The sequence below is a fragment of the Schistocerca gregaria genome, chromosome 10, assembly GCF_023897955.1.
Source record: "Schistocerca gregaria isolate iqSchGreg1 chromosome 10, iqSchGreg1.2, whole genome shotgun sequence".
Lineage (NCBI taxonomy): Eukaryota > Metazoa > Arthropoda > Insecta > Orthoptera > Acrididae > Schistocerca > Schistocerca gregaria.
Window position 1 is genome coordinate 74,905,963 of NC_064929.1, and position 10,854 is coordinate 74,916,816.

Sequence of the window (10,854 nt, forward strand, 5' to 3'; positions counted from 1 at the left end):
GATATTTCAAAAACCATATATATTTTTTTTCATAGAAAATATTAATATTATTTTAATAGTATCATTTGTATCTTCAAATATGTATAATAAATAAACTTGCTGCAAAAATTCATTATGTTATCTAAAAGAGTTTTTAAGATAAACAATTTTAATGTTTTGAATACAAAACATTTCCAAAGATTCGGAAAATGCAAAACATAAAAACTTTAAAAATTTATAAAAAAAACTATAAGAGATACAGCAAAAAAAATTGCTGGTGTTGTCAGGATGGTATTAGAACCATTTGTGCCAAATTTCATGAAAATCTAAGGAGGTGGGTGTAAAATTTATTTTTTATTGGGTGATTTGATATGGAATGACCCAATTGTCTTAGTAATTTGTGTGACTTAAGTTATGGTACTTCACGACATGTATACTGTTTCTAAGTAAAATACATGTCTTACTGCATTAATCATTTAACATAAGATTATCGATGGTAGGCAGAGTGTGTGTGTGTGTGTGTGATCGAATAATATGTCACTATAATAACTATAAAGCTTGTTATGGAGAATATAATTTTGCTGACAGTTCTATGTCTCTCTCAGGTCACCCACCACTTCCCACAAACTCCCCCTGTCCGACCACAGAGTAGCATTCTGCTCCTGACTCAGTACCAGCTAGGACTGGAGCAACTGAATCAATTCTCCGCCAGCATCTCTATTTTCATATAAAGTATATTTATCAGCCCATTCATCATCAAATACAGTGAAAGGTTTTGTACGGTGGTGATAATCAAACCTAGAATTTTATGTTTCACAAACATTTTCTGAAACTGGTGTAGTTAGCTTGAAACAGAAAATGTGCATTTCTTCCCCCCCCCCCCCCCTCTCACACACACACACACACACACACACACACACACACACACACACACACACACACCCTGTCTGATTTGAGGTCAAATCCGTAACACTGGTACTAAAAACTATATCTGAAATATAACTCTAGAATACCACATTTTCTGCTACTTCCAGTCTCTCTCAGAATTAGCCAACAGAAATAAATTAAAGGCATTAAGCAGTTATGTGTAATAAGTATACTGAGCCAATGTATTTCCAAGAAATCAAACTTGTTGGTCAGTGCTTCCTTCAGGTAGTAGCCTATAAGTCTTACTACCACAAGTAAGAAGCCCCTGAAAGTAAAATAATACTATTTGCAGATTGTGTAATTTCCACATTTCTTCCTCAGGGAGTAAAGGGTTTTGGCCGAAGAAAGTGAGATAGGAGGAAAATATACCTCTGACCACCAGATGTCTGGAATTCCTCTCAGCCCGAGTGGGGATAGGGGGAGAGATGGGGTGGGGATAGGGGGAGAGATGGGGGGGGGGGATAGGGGGAGAGAGAGAGAGAGAGAGAGAGAGAGAGAGAGAGAGAGAGAGAGAGAGAGAGAAGATGGGGGGAGGGGGGGTAGTGTGAGAGGAGATAGTAGGTGGTAGGGAGGGAGGGAGGGAGTAGATATGAGAGAGCATGGGAAGGCACGTGTAGATGGGAGGAAGAGAGGAAGATAGGGAGACTTAGGTGTGTGAGGGAGGGAGGGACTAAAGGAAGGAAGGAAGGAAAGGGATGTGGGGGGAGGGAGTGAAGGAAGGAAGGAAGGAAAGAAAGGGATGTGGGGGGAGGGGGTGAAGGAAGGGGATGTGGGGGGAGGGAGTGAAGGAAGGAAGGAAGGAAGGAAGGAAGGAAGGAAGGAAGGAAGAGGAGGGTGTGAGGGAGGGAGGAAAGCTAGGAAGAGGTGGTGTGAGGGAGGGAGAGAAGCTAGGAAGAGGTGGTGTGAGGGAGGGAGAGAAGCTAGGAAGAGGTGGTGTGAGGGAGGGAGAGAAGCTAGGAAGAGGTGGTGTGAGGGAGGGAGAGAAGCTAGGAAGAGGTGGTGTGAGGGAGGGAGAGAAGCTAGGAAGATAGGGAGGGAGGGAGGAAAGGAAGAGGGGGTGTGAGGAAGGGAGGGAGGAAAGGAAGAGGGGGTGTGAGGAAGGGAGGGAGGAAAGGAAGAGGGGGTGGGAGGGAGGGAGGGAGGGAGGAAAGGAAGAGGGGGTGGGAGGAAGGGAGGGAGGAAACGAAAGGAAGAGGGGGTGGGAGGGAGGGAGGGAGGAAAGGAAGAGGGGGTGGGAGGGAGGGAGGAAAGGAAGATGGGGAGGGAGGGAGGGAGGAAAGGAAGAGGGGGTGGGAGGGAGGGAGGGAGGGAGGAAAGGAAGAGGGGGTGGGAGGGAGGGAGGGAGGGAGGGAGGGAGGGAGGAAAGGAAGAGGGGGTGGGAGGGAGGGAGGGAGGGAGGAAAGGAAGAGGGGGTGGGAGGGAGGGAGGGAGGGAGGAAAGGAAGAGGGGTTGGGAGGGAGGGAGGGAGGAAAGGAAGAGGGGTTGGGAGGGAGGGAGGGAGGAAAGGAAGAGGGGGTGGGAGGGAGGGAGGGAGGAAAGGAAGAGGGTGTGGGAGGGAGGGAGGGAGGAAAGGAAGAGGGTGTGGGAGGGAGGGAGGGAGGAAAGGAAGAGGGTGTGGGAGGGAGGGAGGGAGGGAGGGAGGAAAGGAAGAGGGGGTGGGAGGGAGGGAGGGAGGAAAGGAAGAGGGGGTGGGAGGGAGGGAGGGAGGAAAGGAAGAGGGGGTGGGAGGGAGGGAGGGAGGAAAGGAAGAGGGGGTGGGAGGGAGGGAGGGAGGAAAGGAAGAGGGGGTGGGAGGGAGGGAGGGAGGAAAGGAAGAGGGGGTGGGAGGGAGGGAGGGAGGAAAGGAAGAGGGGGTGGGAGGGAGGGAGGAAAGGAAGAGGGGGTGTGAGGGAGGGAGGGAGGGAGGGAGGAAAGGAAGAGGGGGTGTGAGGGAGGGAGGGAGGGAGGGAGGGAGGGAGGAAAGGAAGAGGGCGTGTGAGGGAGGGAGGGAGGGAGGGAGGGAGGGAGGGAGGAAAGGAAGAGGGGGTGTGAGGGAGGGAGGGAGGGAGGGAGGGAGGGAGGGAGGGAGGGAGGAAAGGAAGAGGGGGTGTGAGGGAGGGAGGAAAGGAAGAGGGGGTGTGAGGGAGGGAGGAAAGGAAGAGGGGGTGTGAGGGAGGGAGGAAAGGAAGAGGGGGTGTGAGGGAGGGAGGAAAGGAAGAGGGGGTGTGAGGGAGGGAGGGAGAGTGTAGGTGTGAGGGAGGGAGAGTGGGAGGGAGGAGAGTGAGGAATAGTGTGTGTAGGTGTGAGGGAGGGATGAACAGAGTGTGTAGGTGCGAGGCAGGGAGAGAGAAAAAGAGAGAGAGAGAGAGAGAGAGAGAGAGAGAGAGAGAGAGAGAGTGTATAAGCATGATGGAGGGAGGTCGAGAAATGTCTGAACAGGGCAAAAGGAATTGGAAAATACAGGAAAAGAAAGAATGGGAGCAATGGAGTAAGGAAAGGATAGCTGAGGATTGGGCTAGTAGAGGTTGTAGGGGTAGGCATTTTATACACGCCTGAGGTTCGGTGGAAATCAGAATTTAGGAAGGTAGCCTGTTGGGTTGAGATGGATCAGTTAAAGCTGACTTCAGGCTATACATGTTTAACTACCAAGGTAAATCCAGGATATGTTCTAAATTATTAATGGGACACCAAGTGGAATCCTTGTTCACTTAACATATTAAACCCCTTTTGTGGTTCAAACAGGCTGATGTTGCATACACAGACACAAAACATTGCGATGATAATGTAATTATGATGGAACTATGAAACTGCACTGTCTCAAACATAGTCCCATGTGCAAAAAAATATTATTTTACACGAGTACTAGTGTATTTGTGGTACAAATTCTGTTTAGCTGATTGTCTAGGATATTAACAAATACACTGTAGGAAATAAGCACTACACTGTTTTTTTCTGTCACTCCTCTGTAATGCAAACATATCCACAAAGAATTCACATTGATATTAGGTCTCTAAACACAACAAAGCTTAGAAAAACCCAAAAATTACAAAGCAAAGCACACAGAAGAATAGAAAATTCTTCAGGTGGTACGTCTCTTAATAAAGTTCACAAATTAAATTGTGTGGAGACAACTTCTTAGTCAAGAAACAAAAATCTATGGTTAACTTTCTATCAATTTTGAGGTAATTTAAGACAAGAAGTAAGTGAATATTAAACATACAGAACACCATCATCTTAGAGCTGAGCTTGAAAAAATTAAAATATTTACAGTTTTGTACAAAGAGTTAAATTTTGTTATTTCTATCATCACTGATGAAATTATTTAAATTAACTGTGCTTTTTTTGGGAAATAACAGATGAAAACGAAAATTTAGCTTCTGAGCTAAATGAATTTCCATGTTTATTAACGAATTCGTCTTACAAACAGTTATACAGAAAAAGATACATACGGAATATGCATATTGTATATAAATGCAGCCGTCGCAGATTAGTGCAAAACACATTAAGCACATTAGAGGTGTACAACAGAAAGAACAGTGTCTGCTTTCATATACTAATACAATTAGGTAAACATTTGGCATACAAATGTATGTTTGAGAAAGTTAGACCAACTGTTCAATCCATTCCCATTGCTTCAGTCAGATGCATCAATGTTTAGGAATTTTCAGGGTGTAATGAGTTCTAACAGCACTGGAAAATCTTCGATGTATTTCTCTGAAGCGCGAAGAAGATACGAAATCAGTTTCGATTCTTATACAAAAATTACTGCCGATTACTTCGTTCTATGACGAAAATATTTAGCTACAACAGCTCTACGACAACCTAGATTAATATTTTGCCATTTTAACCAGTAACAATTTATTAAATGAAAACATTCAAGCCCCTAACTGCTACAGGTTAGCTGTTTATAGGTATAGTTTTGTACACTTATCAACGACGACTAACAATCTTGATAGATCAGCCAAATTGGTAAGAATAAGGTTTCACAACACACGGCAATGAAATCTCCATACCATCTTTCGTAAATCATTTTAAAATGGTGGCAGACTATTTAGAACCACAGAAGTATTTCAGTGAAGCAGTAGGATAGTGCAGATTTATCTAGCCTGGCATATTTCTAAAGTTTGTCTGACCAGCTTTACATTAAAAAAATCATGTAAATGCAGAAGGAAAATATTGCTGGTTCTGAGTGTTGTAACTCTAAATTAGTTGTCTAAAAAATTTGGAAAAAGAAAAAGTCTTGGAACCCTAAAATCGGTTTTCAGGATCCTAAAACTGTCAAACTGTCAAAACAAAATACAATGATGACATCACAAATACACCATCAGTTCGTCGGAGTACTTACCTAGAAGTAAAAGTTTCAGCTCCCGTCTCGCATCACGTTTATCCCTCCGAAGCTGCCTTTCGATTTCTTGATTTATTCGCTTCTGCTCCTTCGCCTCTTCTGAAAGGCAGCACGCCATGTTTTAGCTTCGGAGGGTTGGCTCAGCCAATATTATCTGTTTCGAGCCGTTTTCCGAGCCGTTTTACAAACCCTCACTTGGCTTCTCACAAACGTAGCACTCCTATGAACATTAATAATAACCACCAAATCTTTCCGCATAAACACATTAGCGCACAGTACACACTCGATGTTTTCTGCCTGTTGGGTGTGGTACAGACGACGCAATACTACAGGCAGCCTACTAAAACCCTTCCTTTCCCCGCTCGCAAAAACAAACGAGACGCTTTATACCCCCAGACTGGGACACGGCGCTTACGACAAATCTTGTTACAGTAATGCGATTTGAAAACCTAGTCAGCCTTGCGCGCACGTGTATATTAACAAGATTAAAATACTGAACTAACGCTGAAGTGCACTGGGGGGAAGGCAGGGTTTTCTGAGCAGCGAGCCAAGGGTACGCCGATTATCGACCATTTCTAGCACTACAAAGACTATACCTGTAGCAGCTGCAAAGTAAACTCACGCAAAATATTATCCATTGGACAGTTATAAGTGTATCCGGCTTTCTTTAATGCACAGAGTAATACGTTCTTTCTTAATAAACGACCACTACAGCCTTCCAAAATGGCGTCCTGATGATGTTTCGTCCCATGATGCAGTTCCTAAAAACAAATATGTGACGAGATTTGATTGTACTAAGTTTGTGAATGGGAAATTATATTGCGTTGAAGATGATGTAAGGCTCTGTGCTGTTGTAAATAAGTTCATAGCAGAAATTGCGTAGACCTACGTTTATTATGACCGGAAGAAATAATCGCAATGATTTCAAGATAGTAGACATTAGACAGTATAGCTTCTCAACTGGCTTACTCCTGGCCGGCGACTGCAGTAATTAGTATTCCATTAATTCGTATTTTGCCAGCAACCGAAATGAAATATGTCGATCATACAGTTTTCGCGGGGAAATGACAAACATTGTGTAGTGTGATTCCCAACGCCTATGCTTCTTTCTTACGACAATAGGAAATATGACTTAATTTGTAGCAATAAATAAACCCTAAGTACTTCTCGCAATTAGATTTTTTTACGATAATGGAACAGACATTAATATTTTGTTATGTATGTTCCTAATTCTGTGGCTACAGTCTTTAATTTCATGGCGTGAGAGAGGTTCCACTCACAGTTGTATTCTAACAAATATTCGCAACTATTGTGCTCTTTTTTTTTTTTAACAACACTGATGAAAGGTATCATCGGTTAGAACAATGTCCAGAAATACGCAAGTCGCCTGACTACCTTTTGCTACGTTTTTTTCTTGCATCGGTCATTGTGTAGGCAGAAGGTGTCTGGCTATATGTAAGAGAGGCCCTGAAGGCCCCAATATTGCCAGCTAAAGTAATAAGAGGAAATGGTCATAAAAACGTGTACAAAAAATCCATGGTAAATTAATATAGTGTTAATAGAACTGTAATGTGAATGAAATTGCGATTAATTGTGATAAAAGGTCCACTGCTTAGATCTGTGAGTGATACAACAACAAAAAGGACATAAAAATTGTCTTATAGGCATTATCTCTGTTTAGGTTTCTCTATTTTATAGAATTTTTCAACATACTCCCATTAGGGACAAGGCATTAAATAGGAAGTTTCTACAGATTCCCAATAAAATTAGAAAGGCACCTTTTTATCCATCCTTGCAAATTGTCTTATTGTCAAGTAGAGTAAATACTGAGCTAGCAGCAGGATATAGACAACGTCACGAAGAAGCTGTTACTTTCTTTATTTCCCCTCCTTTCCCAAGTAGTGCCTTCCTTGCTTATTTCAGTATGTTAAATTTACCCTGTGTAAGTACAAATAGAACTCAGAAAATTTGTGATTAGTTAATACAGTTAGTAACAACCATTTATCTTTATACCTTGGCTCATTGTTCATTCCTGTAGGTTCTCCTTTATCATGTTAGCTGGATAATATTCTGATAGGCCAATGCTATTTTGTTGAAAGTATTCTGACCTGTTGATTAAAAAACAAAGAAGCTGTGACCTAGCAAACGAGAAAGTGCTGGCAGATAGACATAATAAAAAACTCACACTCAAATTTCAAGATTTTGCATCGCACAGTTGCTTCATCAGGAAAGAGGGAAGGAGAGGGAAAGATGAAAGGATGTAGGTTTTAAGGGAGAGGGTAAGGAGTCATTCCAATCCCGGAAACAGAGACTTACCTTAGGGGGAAAAGACAGGTACACACACACACACACACACACACACACACACACACACACAGACATATATATAGGAAAACTTATTGTACTAATGCATCCAGTCAGATTTGATAATCAAGACCGGAAGATCACATTGGTCTGTAATTTATTATCCATTTTTTTCCATAGTTCACTTATCTCCAGCCAAGGAGTCTGGGTGGAATATCCCAACACTAGAAAAGCATGGAATGTCATGGAACAGAAAATAAATTTTTACGTGAATATTTTTTAAAACAAAATGCCGATTTCTGTATATTTTTATTGCAAGTTTTGTGAAATGCAAATGAATGCGTAAAATGTGTTTTAATTGATAGGTACTGAACTAAATATATTCTATGCTATTGTTTATCATTTCTGTGTGCTACAGCAATCTCTTTGAACAGAGTTAAAACAGCACTGGTATGTACTATACCACCGATAACCCCAAAGGAAGTCCAAATAGCAATTAATGCCATGAAAAACAGAAAGTTGCCAGATTCAGGATTAATTTAGATAGAACTGGTTAAAGCAGCACTGTCAAAGCTCTTTGAGATATTGGCAGTGATTTTTGACAAATGCCTTAGGGGTGACGAAGCCCCAAAGGAGTGGGAAAAGGTAACAATTACATCTATATTTAAGAAGGGCAACAAGAGAAATTGTGTAAACTATCATGGTATTTGTGTGATGCCATCCATGGCGTGAGAGTATGGTTGTATCCTAAGAAAGAGGATAGAAGAAGAAATAACTGAATCTGAAGAACAAAATGGATTTAGATCTGCTCACTCCTGTACTGATGGAGTATTTACCCTTAAAATCCTAGTGTAGAAAAAGACAGCAAGGGGCCTTACTACCCACCCTGTCTCTGTAGACCAGAAAGCTTATGACACAGCTCCACAGAACAAGCTATGGACAAGTCTAGTTGATAATGGCGTGTCACCGAGCTTTGTGGAAGTTGTCACACTCCTCTACCAAGAGTTTGAGGTGACAAAAGGACTACACCAGGGATGAACACTTGCCCCTACACTCTTTACGATCTTCCTAGAGGAGGCACTGAAATCCTGGAAAAGGAAATGAGGAGGAATGGGTATCTCCATAGACGAGATCTTGTTCACTTTTTTTGCTGACGACCAAGTGTTACTGGCTGGAGAGGAGGAATATGCAAATTACATGCTCCGCAAATTAAAAGAAGAATATGAAAAATGGCATCTTGTCATAAACTTATCTAAAACAGAATATCTGAAAGTGGGAGAAAATGCTGTTGACGACTCACCGAACAGTGCTGATACTGTTAAAAGGTGTCATAATTTTAAGTACATGGGAGTGACACTGTCATCCAATGGTAGAAGTATACATGATATAGACAATAAAATTGGCCAGGGCAAGCAAGCCATAAAACAAGTAAATGGTATTCTCTGCAACAAAAACATGATGCACAGAACAAGACATACAATCTACCATACAGTTATTGAATATTATCACCACACGTGGGTCGGAGCTGTGGAAACTAATTCAAATACAGAAAGATCGCCAGCTGGCTGTTGAGATGGGTTTCTGGAGATGGAGTTGTTGATATTCCAGGCTTGATCGTATTAGAAATGATAGTATCAGATAGGTTATGAATGTCGAAATCACAATAGTAGACTACATAGAAAGGAAGTGCCTAGTCCGGTATGGTCACTAACAGCGTATGCCAGTCACAAAATGGCCAAAACGTGTATGGCAATGGACTCCTCATCAAAGAGGAAAGTGCGGTAGGCCTGCAAGATGCTGGAAAGATGAAATCAACAAATCAGTGGTGGCGAGAGGTCTTAATGAAGGAGGCTGGAATGGCTGTGAACGATGGAGATTGGGATGTGAGAGGCAGCTGCAATCATAGAAACCTTGCTCATATATGTATTGTTTATCCTACCTGTGTACCATAGCAATGTCATTGAACACAGTTAAAACAGTACCCTAGCAACAAACCAGTCCATTTCGTCACCAGATAGACCCAACCCTCCTCCCACATTGCTCTCATCAGTATGTTATGTTTTCCCCTTTTCTTTCCTGCACATTCTAATATCTTACCATTGAATATCCCCATATCAAAGAACAACCCTACTGCCCTCAGAACCATTTCTTATGGCCTGTTCACTCACCGAACTCACACCTCATTATTCACAATTCCCATTACAGTCACGTAAAGCTTCCATTTGTCCATTGCCCATGTCATTTCATGTTTTCTTAGCAACATCCCACCTCAAATGGACCTGTTCTCCATGTGTCAGTGCCAGTTCAGGAAAGTATCACTATCCCTAGATAAAACCAGTTTCACATACTATTCCTTAAATGCTGCTTGCGCCTTGGAAAACCCCCATCAGCCTAACCATAAAAATTCCCTTCTCTGAATTCTACCCCTTTTTTCATAATCACCTTCATGTTTTCAGATTACACCAGCCCCAATCCTCACAAACCTGGTACTGCAAAAACCACATTTTCATGGTGCAGGCATTCCAGAACCACCTCTGCTCCTCCTGCAAGGCCTGATCAACATAGAATGAGATTCACTTTTTCCTGTAATTTCCATGATAGTTTCCTGTCTCTACCATGAATATTTCAAAAGAGTTGGTTTTTATGTGTAATGTCCACAGGTGGCAGCACTTTCGTATTGGTAGGTTGGTAGTGATGCTCTATTTTGTAGACACTCTTTGCATTTTGCATATCAAACAATCGATGTGACGTGAGAGAGGCAGTACAGCACAGTAAAATTGTGTGTTTGCTAAATCATATAGCAACTGAAATTTACAAAAAGCTACAGCAAGATTACGGTGCATACCTCATACAACAGTGTTTAGGTGGTTCAAGGCCTTCAAAGAAGGCATACTTGTTTTGGTTAAGCAAGGTGGACCTGGTGTTTCAGCTTCTGCTGTGACTGAAGTCAACATCAACACAACTGCTGTGATTGTCCATTGGGATTGGCAGATAACATTATATAGTGTAATGTTGAAAATTTCATATGGCAGTGTCTTTACAGTTATGCATGATCTCCATATGCCTTGTGTTTGTGCCTAAGTGTGCCACATATGTTGACTCCTGAACAAAAGACTGTGTGAATGGAGACAATATGTGAGATGCTATGTCTGTTTACTGATGGAGGGGATGCATTCTTGGAATTGGTTTTCATCTGTGATGAGTCATGGTTGCAGTGTTATGATCGTAAAGGAAAATGAGCTTACATAGTGTGAAAATTGACAGGTTCTCCAACACCAAAAAAGGCAAAAGTTGTTCCATCAACAGGGAAAGTGATTGTG

The 10,854-nt window shown here is 42.1% G+C and overlaps 1 protein-coding gene across 10 annotated transcripts in view; it reads right to left on the bottom strand.

Annotated features, from left to right (window-relative positions):
* Window positions 1-6,185, bottom strand: part of LOC126293764 (guanine nucleotide-binding protein G(q) subunit alpha) — an 88,568-nt gene extending 82,383 nt beyond the window's left edge. For 3 of the 10 annotated variants that reach the window (XM_049987150.1, XM_049987148.1, XM_049987143.1), the window contains exons 1-2: window positions 5,853-5,994; window positions 5,231-5,450 (exon numbers count right to left, since the gene is read on the bottom strand). In XM_049987150.1, coding sequence (XP_049843107.1) covers window positions 5,231-5,348 — 118 coding nt within the window. In that variant the 5' untranslated portion in view covers window positions 5,349-5,450; window positions 5,853-5,994. Of the gene's footprint in view, window positions 1-5,230 lie in introns of all 10 variants that reach the window. The other 7 variants (XM_049987147.1, XM_049987144.1, XM_049987141.1 and 4 more) reach the window with 4 other exon arrangements.
* Between the last annotated feature and the right edge of the window lie 4,669 nt (window positions 6,186-10,854).